This window comes from Lactuca virosa, chromosome 8 (genome assembly GCF_052849685.1).
Source record: "Lactuca virosa cultivar CGN04683 chromosome 8, Lactuca_virosa_CGN04683_v6, whole genome shotgun sequence".
NCBI lineage: Eukaryota > Viridiplantae > Streptophyta > Magnoliopsida > Asterales > Asteraceae > Lactuca > Lactuca virosa.
In genome coordinates, this window is record NC_136433.1 from 41580546 (window position 1) to 41601427 (window position 20882).

Genomic DNA, 20882 nt, shown 5'->3' on the forward strand with positions numbered 1-20882 from the left:
TAAAGAGGACCTTAGGGATTTCATTCTTCCTTGCACCTTGGCATGAAGTTTCACCAACCTTTCTTCCTTCCCCTCTTAGGGAGGATTTCTAACCCTCTTAGGGTTTGTGAAATTGACCCTTCTCCTAGTTATTTTTATTCCACTCTTTGGTGTCATTGGGTGTGATACCATTAGAGGGATTCTGCTTTGGGTCCTCTCATCCAAGCACCTTCATGGAGGATCAAGATCTCAAGCATGGAGATCAAGGACTACATAAGTGGTATGTTTTTCTTCTTTGTATTTTATTTTCTAGGGTAGATGTAATTAACATGAAACCATAGATCCATAGGTTGCATGTACACTTAGGTATATCGTAGTTTCAATTTTTCCGCTACTTAGTTTAGAGTGTATTTGATGCGTAGAAAACCCAACATCACATACATATACCATGAAATACACATAAATATATACCAAATATACACACATATGGCAAATTTCACATAATAGACACAAATACACAAATTTTGTAAATAATCTTGAAATTAACATAGGAAGGAACCTATGGTGGCCGGAAATCAACAAGGTGGTGCGATGGTGGTGGTAGTCTATCCTTATAAACTGGAATGAGCAAGGAACTCAAAGATTTTTTGCAATTAACTCAACTATAAACTGGAAATCAACCTTACAAGAGAAAGAGAAAGAGAAATTAGCAAGGAATTTCACCTTAGTTAGCCTGAATCAGTTGAGAATTTGAGGAAAAACGGGAGGAACAAAAGTGAAACAAAATAAGAAGGAAGACGGTAGTCGCTGTGTTCAGTAGCGGTGACGCTAGATCAATAGCGGCGGCAATTAGGAAACAGCGGCGACAGCAAAATATGGAAAATATCGCGGGTTTTTTTCGATTATTAGCGGCGACACTGTCGCTGCTATTGATTTACACGACACGGACGACACTGGACCTTGGATTGTAGACAGATCGAACAGACAGAGTTTCACAAAAAGTTTTGATGCGGATCGTGGTTTACAGGCATTAGCAGCGACACCAATAGCGGCGACTTCCACTATTGGCGGCGACAATATCGAGTGTTGCCGCTAATAGTGGAAGTCGCCACTATTGACGTGATTTTTTGTAGTGATTTCAATAATGGAATTCTCTATTATTGTGCAAATAGGCTAAGATGAACTGTCGTGTTTTTTAGATATGGTATTTGACTGGCCTATACATGCGTGTAAAATTAGACTCATGTCCTTTAAGTTACAGAGATTAAATTTCAATCTCATAAATCATATAGTTTTGCTATCGTAGGCATGTGGAGATCGGCTTAAACTGCATACCTCAAGTTTGATACTTGCATATCTAATGGTATTCCAATTTTTACTTGAAAACTAATTTAAATGTTTCAACAAAAAGATGGAGTTGAAAAATGTTTAATGACTGTCTAATATTGTGAATTCTTTTATAATTACGAAAATAACATGATGTTATCAACCCGATCATTATATATATTATCCTTTTGTAGTGATATATAACAATTAACAAAAACTACATCTCCATGGCATTAATCCCTTCTAAGCTCACCACAATTTCTTGCATTGAAGGGCGATCTCCGGGGGTGATTTGGAGACAACTTAGGATGAGGTCAGCTGTTTTGCAGGCTCCTTTTGAAGGGTTTCCTTGTTCCAACCATGGGTCCATGAATTTTTGTAGTTTTCCCTTATCGGATAAGGTGAACCTAGCCCACTCCAGTAAACTCTGGGGTGAGGAGCACCTCTTGTCATGAAGAGAGACTAAACCTCCTATCATATCCAACATCATCACTCCAAAGGCATAGACATCACTTTCAATATACCAGTGACCTGTAGTTGCAAGGCACTTCACTTTCAAATATTTCGATCCAAATCTTATGAACATGTGAGACTCTAGACAAAATTAAGACACCAACAATGGATAGCACAACCACTTGGAATATATAACCCTAGTCACCAAACTCATCTGCAACCATATACTCAGCAGGGTTGTAACGACTGGTGAGTGCATTGCTCATTAAGATAGGCAATGCTCCATGTATCTGGCCTAACGATGCCCATCCAAAATAGAGCTGCGCTTCATGATTCTAACACCAAAATCCCAAAATGACTAACTCAAGATGATTCATCAAGATGATTCAAAAGGCCAATTAGATTAAAATGTGCATCTATTTGCACCCCTATGATTGTAGTGGTTCACAAGTTTATAGCTATTTTACCACTATGATTATGTGTTTAGTGGCATATTCTTTCTTTCTTTCTTAAGAAAAATGTACTTGATCAATGATTATTATACCTCATTCACTAAAATACTTGAAGCATTGAAAATCCTAAATGTGGGGGAGCTCTCATGAGTGTGCAAGAAAGCAAGGCCTTTGGCTACTCCATTAGCAATTTTCATAGTTATATCCCATGGAAGTGGATGGCCTGCAAATGTCCAAATAAATCAAGACAAACACAATTACTCTCATAATTGTAAGTTATGCTATGGTTGATACCCAATTCACTTGGAAAAAATATATGCAACTTGAATCTGGAATTTTGGTTTACTGCCAAAAGGTGTGAGTCTAGTTTTTGGGATCAGAGGGAATACTTACGTCGACTAATGTCTATGAAATTTCTTTTAGGTATGTATTCATGTACAAGGAGCAGCTTTCCGTCTTCTGAACAATATCCTAAGAGTTTAACAAGATTGGGATGACTAAACCTTCCCCGAGTCACTTCTGCCTGGCATACGCAAACACAATATATCGTTTAATACATTAATGATAAAATGTTATAACACAATATGTCTCTCTTTCTATAAACCAAAATAACATTTTTTTTATAAGGAATATTAACTAAGCTAACGAAGGAGGTTGTTAATAAAAATGACCAGGTTTTTTCTCTTCTGTGAAAATGACCGCTTTGTCTGGAATGGGTAATTCCTTTTGTACCAATATCTTGTTGGTGATTTGTGTCACCAATGTTGTTTAAGTGTAATAAGATTAATTTGTTGACCAATGTAATCTTGATAAATATTGAACAAGTAAAGGTGGTGTGTAGTCAGTGGCGGACGCAGACTGTTTTAGTAGGCGTGTCCCTCGTACTTCAAGCGGGTGCACCTAATAGAAAAAACCAAAAAAAAAATAAAAAAAAATTACACTGCGTGCCGGAAATTGAGCAGTGGTCCGGGACCCCAAATGCCCCACCAAGGTCCGCTACTGTGTGTAGTGCACATTTGTTTGAGTTTATTATAATTTAAAGTACGGGGTCCGGGGGCAGCACTTCTGGTAGCGGGGTCCAAGGGGTGGCAACCCCTGGCGGGGTCCAAGGGGCAGAGCCCGTGGAGTTGAGCCGAATTTGAGTAAAAGCATAGAAATCTGAATTTGAGAATTTTGACCTTGATGGTTTTAACCCTAACATGTATCGGTTTAGGGCAGTTTAGTGACAGTTTTGTGGCAGTTTGTAACTGTCATATTGACATGTTATTGATAGTTTTCGGACAAGGAGTTATATCCTGTTTTTTGGTCATTTGAATATGGTACACAAGAATAATAACATTCACATTCTCTGTTCTTCATCTCTTTCTGGGTTTTATCTGATTGGATATTTCGGTTATACCATCGAAATACTTTAATCTGAAAGTGTTATCACAAAAGCAATTGAACCCCCCCCCCCCCCCCAAACCACACACACACACACACATTTTCTAACATATCTCCCATAAGAAAAGAGAGGGATAGACTAATCACTGAAAGTTAGCTAGTCAAAACTCAAAAGTTTTGACAAAGTTCAAAGTTAGACCTGGCCTTCATGGGAAAATTCAAACCAAAAGAAACAAAATTCGAAGGTATAATAGATAAACAGACCTGCCACTCATTGAGACTCTGGACATTATTTGTGTTTAAAATCTTGATTGCGACAGCTATCCCTACTCCAGATACTGATGGTTTGTATGATGCCCTATCCACCCACCCTTTATAGATTGACTCACCATCTGAAACTCCAACCATGGCTGATGGCCGGAAATTCCGGGTGGCTTTCCGCAACTCATCAAATGTGAAAACCTTCAAGTTATGTGTCTCCATCTGAATGCTCAAAGGACCTTTATTTATGTTTATATTGCTCCCCTCTGCTTCTGGCTCTGGCTTAGTGGGATCTAGTAACATGATACAGGTATCTTTGTTGCGGCAGCTAATTTGTCTAGTATGGTCTGTTTACTTCTGTTATCATTGCTCCACTTTCGTCTATTTGAGACCTAGCATCAGAAATACAGATTAAGAAAAAAAGAGATGGAAATTTAACGAATATGCAAAGCTTTTGAAGAGCATACCAAGTCAAGGATTGGAAATATGAAAGCATAAGGATTGGCTAGTCAGCTTTGGTTGGAACTTGTGGTGCCCACAACAATTAAAAAAAAAAAAGACCCACATACATTTTGTGAGTTCACCAAGTCAAGGAGAACCTATTCCATTGCTGATGAGTGATGACCACAAAACCGACCCCACTCAAACAAACAAACTTCATTCGTAGACCTAACACTCATACAGATTAAATTAAACATAACCGATATAAATAACCATTAGAATGTATTTTTCCAATTAAACCATATATTCGATTAACTACTAGAAACAGAGGTATAGATCATGGATATTTTCCTCAGAATTGTATGTTTCTAATTCATATACCTATATTATAATCAACGACGATCTATTTGTTGTCAGATTTGTCGCTATTCTCGCTACTACAAAAAAAAGGCCTTTAATGACATACCGCAAAGGGTATAGATGACAGATAAATATATGTTGTTGAAAGCCAGTCATAAACAAAAGACGACATATCTTTATGGGCTGTAAATTTACGACAGACAATTTGTATGTCATGATTTTACATTTTATAAAAATATTTAGTTTTTTGGTAGATTTACTAATATTCAAATTAAACCAAAGTTTCATATAATACAAAATAAAATATCAACTTTGTACTCTCACCCATCATGCATAATAAAAAATGTGAAATCTAGATCAACACCTCATCTTAACCAAAAGAGTATCCTAGTTAAACAGATGAGTAATACATTGTAATATTAACAAAAGCATATAGAGCATATTAATCAAAATCAATTACATACACAATCTGTAATAATAAAATTGAAAAGACTATCACTTTTTAATACAAGATTGATCCTATAACCAAAATATAAATTACGAAACCTTTATAATGGGTGATCGATCACCAAACTTATGTTCATGGTGCAGGCTCATCGAGTGAGAGTGCCATGTGTTATCCTTTTAACACGTCTCTGGTATTATTTTAATTGAGTTGATCTCCTCTAACCGTGCCACCACTTTCTCCATTGAAGGCCGGTAGTCAGTGTCATGATGAGTTGAGCTACTTTCATTGCAGCTTTCGATGGATAAACTTGTTTCAACTGTGGATCCATGATTTTTCGTAGTTTTTTTATACTGGTTAAGTAAGGTCTAGCCTAATCCACCAAACTCTGTAGCTGATAATACTTACCAGAACCAACTGCACGTAACCCTGTAACTATCTCTAGCATCACCACTCCAAAACCATAAACATCGCTCTTCAGATATAACCACCCTGTAGTTAGTTGCAATATCATAGCCTTCGTCAATGTAACCCTTAAGATTGAGAAACCCTAATTGATGATTTAAGGTCTAAAACCAATTTGATCAGCGAACTACCCAGTGGCTAGATACTCAGGAGCCACATAACCGTCGTTGTATGATGTAGGAGACTCTCCACTGACCGGATTAAACCCTCCCTCTCCAAAATCTGTGATCTTTGCATTGAACTCCTGAAACACAATTCAGTATATGTAAAAATCGCTATGATATATTAAAGATATAAACTAAAATATTGCAATCCAAAAACATCAATCATAATCATTGACAAACGTTTAGAGTAAATTTATCTAGTTTTTTAATTACTTGCCCCGTCTAACAAAATGTTTGAGGATCTCACATCCCTGCAAATGACATACATTTCCGTGTGCATGAAAGCAAGGCCTTGAGCTGCTCCCAAGGCTATTTTAATCCTTTTGTCCCATGGAAGTGGTTCTGCATCTTCTGCATAATCCAATTGAAGAAATAAATATATATTATCTTAGACTTATCAGATATATACAACGTTTTTCCATATTTATTGGTGTAGATTTAAATACTTACTGCCGAAGAGATGCATATACAAGCTCCCTTTTTCTGAATATTCATAAACAAGATGAATTTCATTACTGCCCCATCCATATCCAAGGAGTTTAACAACATTTGGGTGGCTAAATTTTCCCATATATTCCACTTCTGCCTGTCAAGAAAACACAAGATATCAACAATTTGATTTTTACTTCCTTTGTGCAGTCTGTTAAAGCTAGGTAGTAGATGATCTTACCACTTTGTAACACTTCTTTTCAAAACATTATAGTTTAATGTAGTGATAATTTCCATAAGAAAAAGAAAAATAATATATACGATTTTTTGAAACTAAAAAAGCAACTCATTTGACACTTCAGAGTCAAAAGTGATCTTTATTCCCGAGAGAGATATAATTTTCACAAACAACCATATTCTTGGTGTCAACTTTCCTATGCTGTAACATAGTTTTTTTTTTCTACACATAGCAATGCTAGCATATTGGCTCTAGACTCAAACTAGTAAATTTGCATAATGTATATGTTCAAATAATTTGGTTCTATCATAGACCTCACTAAAAAAGTCACATTGATATATATACTATAAAAAACAAACAAACCTGCCACTTATCGCGATTTTTAGCAACATTTGTGTTTAAATTCTTGATCATGATGGCTTCTGGGACATCAAATGCTGATGGTGTGTATGATGCACTAGTCACCCACCCTTTATAGACTGACACACGATCCGAAACTCCAAGAATTGGTGGTGGCAAGAATTTCCCGGTGGCTCTCCACAACTCATCTAATGTGAATATCATCAATTTCTGTGTCGCCATCTGACTACTTGATGACTGTTCCTTCAACATTGTCACACTTTTATTTATGTTTTCATTGCTCCCCTCTGATGCTGTCTTAGTGGGATGTACTAAAGTCATACCATTATCTTTACCTTCATTGTTATTCTCTTCTGTCATTGCTTTGCCTAGTATGATCCGTTTACTTTTGTTGTCATTGCTCCACTTTTGTCTACTTCTGTAATTTTTAGCATGCACTGCTGAAACCAAATGAAACTATATAAATTTAATGAAACAAAGAGAGACAATAGAGATAGAACTGGAGGAATGATATTAACAGAAGCCACAAATATCGTTATATAACGGTCATTACTGTTTCACACTCGAGGTGATTCCTAAGAATTCATCACATCATGACTGGTTGAGACCGGATGCTACTTTGAACATATAAGTTGAATTTCAAATGATAAACATGAAACAAACAATTTTTGTATTAGTAAAATGAAAGAGATACTTCTACTTTACCATGTAAAATATAAATTAGGAAGACAACTTGAACTATTTCAGTATTAACCATGAAAGGGAGATGAGATGAGGGCCCTTCAGTAAGGATTTATACGGTTGAGAATAAGTCCCCTATCAACTCCCCGTGAAGTCTTCTCTGTGGTTCGTCACGAAGGTCACAAGAAACTCATGATGCCCGAATATGATAAGCATTGCGTACTCTATAAGCATAAAGCATTGTTAGCAGAAGGACTAAAATCTGTGATGTCACTTAGTGTGGTGATCAATCGCATTCTACGGTACCTCATCAAGATGACTCTCAGCATGGGAATATGAATGAAATCTGTGATGGCAAGTTATACTGATTCAAGCTGGGATGAGAAGAATGCAAACCGAAAATTGATTGCAGGTTACTGCTCCTATCTCCGCATCAATTTTGTTAAATAAAGGAGCAAGAAACAAATTCTTGTGCCTTGCAGCAGTGTTGAATCCAAGTATTGAGCTCTTGCATTAGGAAGTTGCCAAGGAATGTGTATACAGACTTAAGGACCTTGGAATGAAAAATGGAGAATCTAAAAAAAAGTTTACCAATAATCAGCCTACTATTAACATAGCAAAAAATTCAGTTCACCGCGACCTTACAAAACATAGAGATTGATCGACACTTCATCTCTGAAAAAGTTCAAAATTGTGGAAGTATGGTAAGGACTCGCAGCACGAATGCTATCTTTAAAAATAAATCCGATTTTAGCATTTTAATTGTTATCTTTGCTAGCTAAGAGTTATTATTGGATTATTACTAAGCATGGAAGTATGATAAGGACTCACAGTAAGAATGTGGGCATTTTATGAGAGCCAAGTCAGGCGAGAGTGCATCCTCAAGAGGATGGAGCAGCAAATATGGAAGGGGACTCTGATCTTTGATTAATTAGGGAGGAAATCAAACAAATAATCGTGAGCTTATTGACAAGTTCATAGAGGATAAGGATGTGTGTAACATATAGGGAGACAACCAATGTGAATGTCCACCACCATGCAAACAAAGGGACTAGGGAGACACCACAATAAAAGGGAGTGAAAGTCAAAGGCAATGATAGGGAAGGTTTACTCATTTAGGATATTATGAGTGTTAGCCACCCAAATTTGAAGAAAGCTCTGACCTAGGGTAACCATGAAGTGGCTTATGGAGATGGAGTAGATGTTTGAATCATATGAATGTGATGAGACGCAAAAGGTCAAGTTTGTTGGCTAGCCTTGACAATGGTGAAACATGACAAGGGAGCGCCATCAAAGACAAGTTGGAAGAGATATACTACAATGATTGGGATGTCCTTAAGAACGAGGAGTTGCCCGCATTAGGATAGATAGATTTGTTCATTGAGTCCTTCGCATGTGCATTATTTGAGAAATTTGAGTTCGCTAGGCATGGGGTTCCCCCCACAATTAACCATTTTGTTGATGGTTACCTACACACTATCATCTTGCGGTGAAGAGCACGACCACCTTGGGCATGATGAGGCCAATTGTGTTGGGTTGAACTCTGACTTTAGTCAAAAGTGGGTATATGAGTCAAATAGTTAGTCTTTTAGTTTGTTTTATTTAATGGTCGAATAAAAGATGTTTGACCAAGTCCATGTCCATTGCAAGTGAACATTGGCGTACTTAGTCATAGGAGTGTCCTATTTTCTAGGGGTGGTCGCTAGGTTTTAGATTGATTTGTTTATTTACGTTGGATGATTTGTAGGCTATTTAAAGCCTTTTGTTCTTAGGTTAAAAGAGTAGCAGCTTTTAAATACAAACAAAAAAAGTCTCTCATATGTTTTCTTTCTTCTCTTCTCTTGTATTGTTTGCTTTTGTTATTTGCGCACAGGTTAAAGCAGAGGATGAACCAACAAATTGTTGAGGATGTTATTGCACTTGAGGTTGAGGAAAGAAATGTCATGGGTGAGAAGTGAAAGGGAGAGGATTGTTATGATCCCATATCGGCCGAAAGTAAATTAAGTTGGTGGCTTATAAGTCTAGTTGTCCCCTCCTATAAGTTGGCTTTTAAGAGTTCTACGCTTAGGTTTGTGGCTTGATACAAACCTAATATGGGATGGGTTCGTATCAACTGGTATTAGAGCGATCCCTATCTTTCGAGGTTCCAACACTTGGAGTGGTAGCCTATGGAGTGTTGTCTTGGACCCGAAAAGAGGGGTTCCAATTTTGACCAACAATGACTCAGATTGGTATGGTTGGACCCGAAAAGAGGGGTTCCAATTTCGACCAACAATGATTCAGAGTGGTATGGTATTGTCACGATCCCACATAAGCCAAAAGTAAATTAAGTTGGTGGCTTATAAGTCTAGGTGTCCCCTCCTCCTACAAGCTGACTTTTGGGAGTAAGCTCTAAACTTGGGTTATGGCTTCATATGAACCTAGTATGGGATGGTTTAGTGAGTTCTAAACCTGGGTTATGGCTTGATACGAACCTAGTATGGGATGGGTTCCTATCAAGGACCACCTGGGTCTTCTAAGAAAGGAAATTTTCACTAAGTGGGAAGAAATTTGGTTGATAGAAAAAGGCTAAAAGGAGAGCCTTTAAATGTCAATCGAGAAAGCAATAGGAAGGCCTACAGAGAAAGACCTCTTTATATTCCGTATTCACAAGCGGAAACATTAAAAAATGGGAAAGGATCGTCTTGATTGATATAGTGTTTTCTAGTTCTCGAGTACTATATGTCCACTATCAAAGTAACACTCGCCGGTAATTAAGAAGGATGAGACAACTTACTTTATGGACGATATTCAAAGAAGAGGAAAACCTTGCTCGTTGTTAGGAAAAATCTATGCCTTCCCAAGGACAAAGGTGTATGGGACTACAAAAGTGATAACTATGAGAGTCGAGAAATCATGGCTCTTATGGTCTTGGTGAAATTGATTTAACACAAACAAAAAAATCACCCTTTTGAAATATACTAACTAGTCAGTCAAAAATAATCATCCAGCCGAACGTTAAGGGAGCTCACAATATATAAGGAGAGTACGTTACCACATGCTTGGAGAAGTATCATATGCCTGCAAAATACTGATCTTATGAATGATATACTAAGGTCTCATAATTGAATATGGCTATGTGGGAAGAAGTTCAAGATCCTGCTTTTTAAGATTACTTGGTAAGATCACTCGATAGGGACATCAAACTTCAGGTGCGTGTGGCCTAAACTCTATTTCTAAGGCGTCAACTCAATGGGAAAGTTTAAAGAATTGCGTTCTCAAGATGTAAATCAAGACATGCATTGAGAATTCCTGCTTCACACGCCATCTCTTGCATATTAGTCACACATTTATGGGGTTTTGTTCTCCTAGAAACTATGTATTCGCTAACCCCTCACGGAAGGGTGTTACATGGTACACAATCTTTAGATCCAGCCGTGTTGGTCGGTTTTGGTTCTGATATGTATTTATATTTTGTAACTTTGTAGTTGTTTTGGACATAGAGTCAAAAGATTTGTAGCATTTGAGTTCAGATCATTAGTCATTGAGCTGTAGCTGTCTTCTTCAACCATTGTTGAAGAATTTTAGTATTCTTTCTTGGTCAAAACAGAATAGTATACAGATACAGATATGTGCATACATGTGAATATAGATGTGTACATGCATATACATATATAGATATGTGAAAACATATACATGCATAAATAGTTAGAAGTGGGATCCATCAAGCATGTCATCCATGTAATTTGAGATAGTTTTACTTCTTGTATGGGATTCAATATAATGGACAACCATGGGTTTGTCTAACGATTAAGTTTCTAAGAGTTCATGTTTACCTGGAATAGAGAACAGCGCCCACACCTTTTCAGCAATTGTCACTCCCCCATGTTTTTGTGACCCCAATGCCAACACAAATTCTAGCCGAGCCACTACCTTAGTCATTGTGGGTCGATTCTTTGAAGAACTAAGCATACATTCATATGCAATTTGTGCAAATTCATTCAGACAACTAGCTGTGGTTTGACCCCTCAAACTGGGATCAATGATTCGATCAATCTTACCTTCTTCGATGCAGTCTCTGGCCCATACAGCCAGGCTGTGTTGCTCCTCATCTAATGTGAAATCCAGGGCAGGCCTACCACACAACACTTCCAGTAACACCACACCAAATGCATACACATCAGACTTTCGTGTAAGTCTGTGAGTTGCAAAATACTCAGCATCCATGTACCCAAACGTGCCTTTTATGAAATCGGTATAAACATTAGTAGTTCCTGACTGATTTGCTGGGCCAATCCTTGACAAACCAAAGTCCGAAATTTTAGCTGCCAAATTCTCATCCAGCAAGATGTTTGAGCTCTTGATGTCACGGTGTATGACTCTTGATTGCACACTTGTACCTGTATGGAGGTAGTCCAAACCGCGAGCAGCACCTATGCAAATATGGAGCCTCTGGGCCCATGTCAGCAGAGAACAATTACTTCCATTAGGTCTTCTTTTGTGCAGATGATCCTCAAGACTTCCATTCGGCATGTATTCATAAACAATGATCATTTCTCTTTTATCGGATCCTTCATGGTATCCTAAAAGAGAGACGATGTGACTATGGCGAAACTTGGAAAGCATCTCAATCTCTGCCCGGAACTCGGTTGCCCCTTGACTCGAATATTCAAGATTCAACCTCTTAATGGCAACATCAATTCCTTCTTCCCCACAGTTAATCTTACCTTTGTATACATTCCCAAACCCGCCCTTTCCGATTACAAATGCATCATCGAAATCATTGGTGGCCAATTTGATTTCAGCAAGTGAAAAACATCGACATGGTTTACTCGGTGACCATGATAAGTATCAATCTTTCCTCTGATCAACTCCTTCTTCATGTAGGGATTGTTGTTGATCCGATGATGATGACAGGGATGAATTCTTCTGCTCACCATCATCTTCCTCCTGTTGTTTCTGTAAATAATAAAAAACAACACCAAATACAGTAATGAGAAATATAACAGCAGTGGAAAAGTATTCCATGCTTTTTGGAGTTCCAAGATTCCAGTTTGTAGTGCAAGAAAGATTCTTAAGTCTAAAGCTGGAGATGATTGGTGCCCTGGATACTGGAGCTAACTTTGACCATCCAAATAAATTGATGTTCTTTGTGTCTTTGATTCCCTAAAATCTCTATATTTGAATCATTTAAGGAATGAAGCATTTGAGACAAAACAGCATACAAAGTAAAATCCATAAAGAGAAAAAGATGGAATTTTCAACGAACATGCAAAACTTTTCAAGAAGATATTTAGTCACGGATTGGATATGTGAAACCACAAAGATCGAATGGCTAGTAAAGTAGTACACTAAGTCAGATTTGCCAACACAAATTTCCATTTTGACCCCTGAACTACAACATAATGGCCCTAAGGTCATCTAACTTTCGACACATATTTTCTCAGTTCTTTGTCCTTCTCTGTCGTTGTCTTCTCTCAAAACACAAGAAGGCGTTTATGATACTAGACCTAGGGTTTCCAATTACAAGCATTTGTAGACAGATAAATTGGCACAATCAAAGTACACAAACAAATAAGCATACTGCATACGCGGGTATGGCGGGTAGGAATTAGACGAACCTAAAGTGCCTGTAGAGAGTTGCAGAGTTTTTCATGGAGAAGCTGCTCCGACGTGCGATTCGATCATAGAGGATGGACGCAGACGCTGTAAGAACCCATTTCTATCGCTTCAAATTTTGTCTCGGACTCAGACTTGACTTTCAGGCACCCTGCTTCACTGTGATGCATTTCGTCGCCACTTTCGCTGGAGACAATCAACTGCCTATGAACATAGTTGTAACCGTTGCTTTATATTTATTTACTTTTAACCTTTTATTTTATATGTGTTTTATTTTTATTTTCTAGGCATTTTTTTTAGAAAATTGCAAATTTTGGTCCTCATGGTTTGTCTATTTTTTCTTTGGGTACTTGACCATAACCTTCAAATTATGAATAGTATTTTGTCCTATTTTTATTATGGATCTGGTCCATCTACCTAAACGTACCCCATTATAAACATATGTTAACCCTTCCCACATGCCTCTTAAATGAGGTTATGTACTTTTTTCATTTAATATATGCATCAACTCCTTAACATTACTGTCATAATGGAAATAGATTCTACCTACAATCACAATTATAATCCTTATTTTGCAGTTGCTTGTTCATATATCTCCATTCTCCTCATTAACCATAGAAAACCCTAACCAAAGCACCATCATTGTTCATCGACTCGACATTTTTGAAAAGAATGGTGTTTCAAATGTGAACCATTCAACTATTGAATCAACACTTTGAAACCAAAATGATATACGGTAAGTAGTTAAGTACATGGGTGTTATTTAAATTCAATTTCAAAACACAAAGTTACTAACTTCTTTCTTCTTATTTTGTGTTGAGCGCGAACAAATCTCACATTGTTTTCAATGGAATTTTATAATGGTGGGATGTTTAAATGTAACATTCGTATTCAGGGCCTAGAAATTTTTGGTTTTTTTTAGTGAAAAGAAAAAATATTGAAAGTAAATAAAATAATAATAAAATGTATATAATAAGTAAATGAACTAGTAAAAGGTTTAGATCAAATATTTAAAGAAAAAAGTTAATTGGGACTTAGAAATAGAAAATAATTTAAAAGGGCCTAAATTTTAAATGTTAGTCAAACTTGGGTGCTGAAAATCAAAATATTTAGGACTCTTGCTAAAATGTAGATAATTTGGTGCCAAATCCTAAACTTTAAAAGTTGAATAAAAAAACTAGATTTGTTAGTGGTTAAAATAAGAAAATAAAGGCTATAGGGATTGATATTGTCAAAAGGTCATAGATATATAGGTGTGGCGTGGGTAGGGATGATAATTTGGCCCGAAAACCCGAACCGAACCGAACCGAATTAGGCCCGAATAAGCAATTCGATTCAGGTTTCGGGTATTCATATTATGCTTATTCGGTTCTCGGGTTAGTCGGTTCGGGTTACCCAAATAAGAGCTTATTCGGTTCTAAATACCTGACCCGAATAAGCATTCCTCGTCCCCTTTCTCTGATCGAAAAAAATCAAAATCACGATTTACACTTCTGTCATCATCGTTCATAATACAAAAAAAACCTACGTGCGTCCTTGTCGTTTCAAAAACGACCAATCTTCTCAACTATTGCCAAAATCGAAATCAATTTTGTCGATCATTCCTCTTGTTTCAGACTTTCAAAAATCGACCCTTCCTATTACCTCTATCGATTCACGAATTCCTACTTTGTCTAGTCATGGAAAATTGGGCTGCAACTCAAGAAACTCAAGTAAGCAATTAATTCTCATTATGTTAATCTACTATGTAAATGCTATTCTTTCAATGTGTTATTGTGTTATGTTAGTCATTGAATGTTTTATGTTGATGTATAAAAGTACATTGTTATTATATTATTCGGGTTATAGAATCCTAATATTGTTTATTCGGTTTTTTTGTTATATTAGGTCCTTAATCATCTTGTACATGTTATTCGGGTAATAACCGAACCGAACTGATTAAATCCCGAACCGAATCGAACCCATATTGGTTAATCTGTAACACTCGGTTTTGGATTTGCTTCGTTGCTTGGGGCTGCGGCCCAATCATCAGTGGTTATGGGGATTAGGGCCTTGGTAAAGGAAGGATTTGGCCCATTTCGGATGTGGGTGTCATGATATAAGTGATCCAAGTGTTCGATTGTGTCTTCGGAGGCCAAGGGTATAATCGTAATTTGATATCTCGATTTTTTATGGATTTTGGGTTCTTGTTCGGGAATTTTTTAGGCAAGGGTGAGTTGTTAGAAGTGTAGGGCTTCTCGTCACCTTTCCGTGGATATAAAGTTCGTCGGAAACGGACTTAGAACGAAGGAGTTATAGCCAAGTTAAGTTTAGGGTTTTAAGGGTTCCATGAGTACGCGGGGCGTACTCATTGAGAACACGGGGTGTACTCATTGAGAACGCGGGGCGTAGAATGTTGCATGGTCGCGGATGGTTTGTGAGTACGCCGGGCGTACTAAGGGGTACGCGGGGCATACTCCCTTCAGAGTAAAACCCTAATTTCGGGGTTCCTACCCTATATAAGAAACCTTATATCATTGGACTAAACCCTAATCAACCTCCATAGCCTCATTTCATCCTAAAACCCTAGTTTTGCAAGGAAGTGTGAGATTTGAGCTTAACAGTGTGTTTGGTGGCCTTTCTTGAGGGTGTACAAGAAGAAGAATGTGGTGTTCAAGTTTTGATCCAGGAAAGAGCTTTTGGATCCTGCATCTAGTTCATCTTGGAGAGCTTTTGAAGGTAAAAAGTTAGTATCTTGTCTATCCTTCTTGTTTTGTTAGAGTCGAAGTGTTGTAATTAGTCGAAGTATGTTTTAGTGTTTTCGAACATATTTGTAATCTATTTTACTAGGGCATTGTATTCGAAGCTTAACGCTTAGTCCTTAGTATATTTTTTGTACGCTTTCCTCTCCTATAAATAGGAGTGCTTACTAGGGTCATAGTAACGAAGTCTTTTACAGAATTACATCTTGTACTCTGTAAAACTTGAAAGCGTAATAGAGCTGAAACAAGATCATATTTACATCCTGTGTCTAAATCTCACATCATTACTTGAATTCATACTCTGATTAATTCATCACTCGATTCATTGTTTCTTCAATTGGTATCAGAGAAGGAATCATATCTTTGATCTGATTTTCATCTCTTCAAAAGTTTTTAAATCAACTTTTTGGTTTAAGAAATTCCGCATTTTTTGAAAGTGAAAAATTCATTGGATCTAAGTCTGTGATTCGATTCTGCACTTGAATCATTGAATTGAGTGTTCTGCTAGTGATTCTGATTTGAATCATATAGTTTGTTGTCAAATTCTCAAAGTTTCTTCAAAAATTCTCAAGGAATTATTCCGTACATCAATGGCGTCTTTCAATCTTAATTCCATGACTTCATTTTCTCATCTTCTAGGATCATCCACCAAAATTCCTATGCTAATTCCTGAGTATTACGATCAATGGGCTGATCGTATGCAGGATTATCTCAATGGATTGGATGAAGAACTGTGGAATTGCATTTCTGGCAATCTCAATCCACCAATGAATGTTCAACCAATTAGATCATCTTCTGGAAGTTCCGAAGTTGAGAATCAATCTGATTGTCTGAAAAAGCTAGAGAAGAGATGTGTGAGAGAACTAAGAGGTGCTTTGCCTCCAGTTGTTTACAACTATGTGAGGAGTTGTACAACAGCAAAGGAGATCTAGAACAATCTCAAGGAGAAATTTCAGGGAAGTGAGAAGACAAAAGTTAACTCTGTGAAGCAATGCTTAGTGGAACTGAAGGACTTCAGACAGAAAGATGGTGAAACGATTGAAGTTTACTATGATCGTCTTAATGAATTAATCCATCGATGCAATCGATATGGTATCACCAGATCAGCCATGGAGTTCAATTTAATATTTGTTATGGGTCTTCGTAAGGAGTGGCGTAGTGTGAGCATGATGGTTAAGAATCAACAGAGCTTTGATACGTCAACTTTGAATGACTTGTACAATCAGCTGAAGTCTCATGAAAGCGAAGTGAATGAAATTGCTGAAGAATCGAAGGCAAGTTTGGGAGGTCCACTAGCTTTGGTTTCGAAGATCTCTGAAAGGGAAGCTGAGAAAGATGTTTCAGATGAAGACGAAGGGTTCATCATGAACTCAGATGATGAGGCGATTGCTTTCTATTCAAACAATCGTGTGAAAAAGTTCTTCAAAAAGCCTTTTAATCCGAAGACAAAATCATCTGATACAAAAGGAAATTTTGTGAGTAAAAGTGTTGGGGATGAGAAGAAAAAGGAAGAGAAGAAAGATACGAAGTTTGTTGAGGGTAAAACAGAGAAGAAGTTAAAGGGAGATGCTGGGATTGATTGTCATTACTGCAATGGGGCTAATCATTTAGCTAATGATTGCATGCTGAGGAAGAAAGATGAGAAAAAGAATAAGACAAAGGATGAAGCGTATTATGTGGAAAAGTTGGAGGAGGTGCGTGCGAAGGAAAAGAATCTTTCATTAGTTGCTCATGGTGAACAAGAAGAAGATGGAACTTATCAGATTTGGTCATCCGGGTCAGACGATGAGGAGATGAAGAATCCGACACATGGAGCGATGTATGCGAAAATAGAGGAGGATTCAGATGATGAGGAATTCGAAGTGAGAGGACAATGCTTCGTATCAAAAGCTGCTGACAAATCTCCGATGACCACAAAGGTACGTAATATTCTTGAATCTTTCAATATTCCAGTACATGCTTATAATTCTGAATTAGTATATTTCGATGAAACTGTTACTTATTTTGATTCAATTGTGGTGTCTGCTAGCAATGAGGCTAAGAAGCTGTCTATGCAGTTGTTAGAGACACAGAAGAAACTAGATTCGAAAATTACTAAGATAGATTGTTTAGAACTTCAAATAACAAATATCATGGTTGATAGGGATAATTTGTCTAGCGAAACTAAACTGTTGTTAGCCCAGAGAAACATTTACTGTAATTCGGCTAAAAGATTGTATGGGAAATTAACTGAACTACATCATTCGTGTGAAATAAGTAAAGAACAACATAGAAAATTGCTGCCATTTTTAGCTTATGAAAGAGCTTCGGTAGATAACATTTCGTATGACTGTGAAAAAGAAATAGCTGAATTTAACAAAGTTCCGAATGATAAGTATAGATATGGAATAGTTAAAGTTGATGAATGTCTTGATGCGAATGAATTAGTTAATATTGTGAATGATACTTTGACTAAATCTGAACAAATTTAAATTTTGAAAAAGACTAAGAGTTCAACGTCTGATTCTCAATCTAATTTTGCTGATATTGAAGATAATTCTGATAATATTAGTGAAATTAGTGAGCTTGAAGATGTTGATTGTTCTCAGTTGTCTATTGTTAATGTTACTTCAACATCTAAAGGGAAAGAAAAAGTTACGGATTTGATGGTTGAAAATGAAACTGATATACCTTCAACTTCGAAAGTTTGTGAAATGAACTTCGTGGATCTCAAAGACAGCCAAACTGATGATAGTGATGATGAAGATGAAGAGAAAATTTCGAAAGAAAAGAAATCTTCAAAGGAAGAAGAAATTCCTCGAATAGTTGTTGATCAAGTGTATGGTGATACACAAAAGTTCGAAAAAGTAATGAATGAAAAAGGTGAACATTATCTTGAAACAAATACAGTGGTTTATCCAAATTTCAAATGCGCAGATGATGTCATTTTTCCAAATCAAGTTTTCATCACAACTGGAAATGTTGAGAATATCAAACCAGAATTAAAGAAGTTGGTTGAGGAGGACAATTCAAAAACAACTGAAGAAGGTTTTTTCGCAAATCAAAGCATAGTTGAAAACAATTTAACAAAGAATTCGTATGTATTTCAACGTCAAAAACCACAAAGACAATGGGTTGAAAAATCAAAAATTGAAAAAGAGAATTCAAAACCTGTTGAAAAAGAAACTGAAAAAGTTGTTAAACTAAATTCTAAGGAATTTAAGGATCAAATTGACAAATTTTCGAAGGAAAACAACATTTCGAAAAGACAAGCAAGAAAGAAAATATTTTGGCAAAATGTTGAGTCTCAAAAGATGTCTGAATCACAATCAAACAAAAATGTTTTCAAAGCTAAAAATTCCTATTTTTCAACAAAAACCCAACAGTCATCTCAATCAATTCATACAAGGTCTGAAGTGAATAAGCAACCAAAGTTTTCGAAAGTTTCTGAAACTAACAAATCAAGAGCATTTTCAAATAAACCTAATCCAAATCAAGGATTTGTTCAAAGACAAAATTTTAAATCAACAGGTGATTCATCATATGCTTATTCTTTTCTAACAAATCCCAAAGTTCATTTTGTTCCTCAAAAGCCAAATGTTCCTAATCATACGAAGAAAGAAACTCTGAAAACATCACGTGAAAAAGGAATAACTTCAAGGAAGAACATTGATCATTGGCTTGAAGGCAAAGGAAAGATGTATCAGTCGAATGCATATTGAAAGGAGCAAATTCATGAAGCATATGAAAAATATGTGAATACTTCTTCGAATGGAAGTTCATCTTCTAAGGATTCGAACATCTCAGTCAAAGCTTGGAAACCAGTCTCAAAGGCAAAGAATGTTCATTCTCAAACTCAGAATTCGAAGGGAAGTATCAGTGCACATTCGAAACCATCAAACACTTATGTTTCGGTTCCTTTAGATGATGAAGTGAACTTAATTGATAGTATCAAAACCAAAGTTTGTGATTGGGTTAAAAGTTCTTCATTACATTCGAAATTAAAATCTAATTTCCAAGCACCCAAAAAGCCTTGGGTACCTAAATTTTTCCACTGATTGCAGGTACTGAGTGACAAGCAATATGATAACAAGTGGTATATTGATAGTGGTTGCTCTCGTCACATGACTGGGAAGAAGGAGAATTTACGAGATTTTCGAAGTCTCAAAAATGCTGGAGTAGTAAAATTTGGGAACAATTAAAAATGTCAAGTCAAAGGATATGGGAAGATCACAAATGGATAATTCACAGTGAATCGTGTTGCATATGTTGAAGGTCTTCAACATAACTTGATAAGTGTTTCTCAACTTGTTGTGGGCACTGGCAATCAAGTTCTTTTTAACGAAGAAGGAAGTATTATTTCGAATGTCAACACAAACGAAGTATTACTGAAATCCAAAAGGAAAGGTGACATGTTCACTCTGGACATCAATCCTATTGTAGGCAAACCTGTTGTATGCCATCTTTCGAAAGCCACATCTGATCTAAGCTGGTTATGGCATCGAAGACTTTCACATCTCAACTTTCGAAACATTAATAAACTTATGGTACAAGATCTGGTAAGAGGTTTACCTGTACTTAAATTTGACAATGATTCGTTATGTGCAGCTTGTGAAGTTGGCAAGCAACACAAACAAGGACATCCAATAACAATAGATTCGAAAATTGTCGCACCTCTGAAACTTTTACATATTGATTTGTGTGGTCCTTCGATTGTTTCAACTCTCAACAAGAAACGGTACATTTTAGTTATTGTTGATGATTTTTCTAGATTTACATAGGTTTATTTTCTCAGGCTTAAATCCGAAGTTGCACAAATCATGATTGATTTTATCAAAAAGATGGAAATAACGTTGAAGAAGACTGTTCGAAAAATCAAGAGTGATCATGGAACTGAATTTAAGAACAATGTTCTTGATTCATTTTTGGTGGATAAAGGGATTTCGCATAACTTCTCATCTCCATACACACCACAACAAAATGGTGTTGTAGAACGAAGGAATCACTCACTATGCGAAGCAGCAAGAACCATGTTGGCATATGCGAATTTACCTCAATATCTTTGGGCTGAGGCAATATCCACTGCATGTTTTACTCAGAACAGATCTTTCATACACAGGCGTTTTA

General features: G+C 36.7%; 2 protein-coding genes across 6 annotated transcripts; both read right to left on the reverse strand.

The window, feature by feature from the left end:
* Positions 1–1430: 1430 nt before the first annotated feature.
* LOC145129029 (putative serine/threonine-protein kinase CST) lies at positions 1431–4291 on the reverse strand. 3 transcript variants are annotated; one of them, XR_013717246.1, is made up of 4 exons: positions 3858–4291; positions 2882–3110; positions 2604–2733; positions 1434–2433 (listed from the first exon to the last, which is right to left on the reverse strand). XR_013717246.1 is itself a non-coding variant. In XM_079063786.1 (4 exons), the coding sequence occupies exons 1-4, from the start codon at positions 4155–4157 to the stop codon at positions 1956–1958; spliced, it is 699 nt and encodes a 232-aa protein (XP_078919912.1). In that variant the 5' UTR covers positions 4158–4291; the 3' UTR covers positions 1436–1955. The 3 variants fall into 3 exon arrangements, 1 of the variants encoding a protein (XP_078919912.1); XM_079063786.1 differs by lacking the exon at positions 2882–3110 and having other exon boundaries at positions 1436–2093; positions 2303–2433; XR_013717245.1 differs by having other exon boundaries at positions 1431–2433; positions 2604–3110.
* A 783-nt stretch (positions 4292–5074) lies between these two features.
* Positions 5075–13252, reverse strand: LOC145133694 (uncharacterized). Of its 3 annotated transcripts, none has more exons than XM_079068638.1 (6): positions 13038–13252; positions 11253–12375; positions 6760–7193; positions 6180–6315; positions 5947–6080; positions 5075–5809 (listed from the first exon to the last, which is right to left on the reverse strand). In XM_079068638.1, the coding sequence occupies exons 2-6, from the start codon at positions 12040–12042 to the stop codon at positions 5693–5695; spliced, it is 1611 nt and encodes a 536-aa protein (XP_078924764.1). In that variant the 5' UTR covers positions 12043–12375; positions 13038–13252; the 3' UTR covers positions 5075–5692. The 3 variants fall into 3 exon arrangements, with proteins under 3 accessions (XP_078924764.1, XP_078924765.1, XP_078924763.1); XM_079068639.1 differs by having other exon boundaries at positions 5996–6080; positions 6760–7196; XM_079068637.1 differs by having other exon boundaries at positions 6760–7196.
* Between the last annotated feature and the right edge of the window lie 7630 nt (positions 13253–20882).

What these genes read in the sequence shown, in the direction of transcription:
- LOC145133694 (XM_079068637.1), bottom strand. Translation starts at nt 12,042, where the DNA reads ATGCTTTCCAAGTTTCGCCATAGTCACATCGTCTCTCTTTTAGGATAC. An exon ending in GGCGCTGTTCTCTATTCCAG is followed by an intron (nt 7,197 to 11,252) that starts GTAAACATGAAC and finishes ATTTGGTTTCAG; the next exon opens with CAGTGCATGCTAAAAATTAC. An exon ending in AAAATCGCGATAAGTGGCAG is followed by an intron (nt 6,316 to 6,759) that starts GTTTGTTTGTTT and finishes TTTTCTTGACAG; the next exon opens with GCAGAAGTGGAATATATGGG.
- LOC145129029 (XM_079063786.1), bottom strand. Translation starts at nt 4,157, where the DNA reads ATGTTACTAGATCCCACTAAGCCAGAGCCAGAAGCAGAGGGGAGCAAT. An exon ending in AGAGTCTCAATGAGTGGCAG is followed by an intron (nt 2,734 to 3,857) that starts GTCTGTTTATCT and finishes TGCGTATGCCAG; the next exon opens with GCAGAAGTGACTCGGGGAAG. An exon ending in TTTCATAGACATTAGTCGAC is followed by an intron (nt 2,434 to 2,603) that starts GTAAGTATTCCC and finishes GGACATTTGCAG; the next exon opens with GCCATCCACTTCCATGGGAT.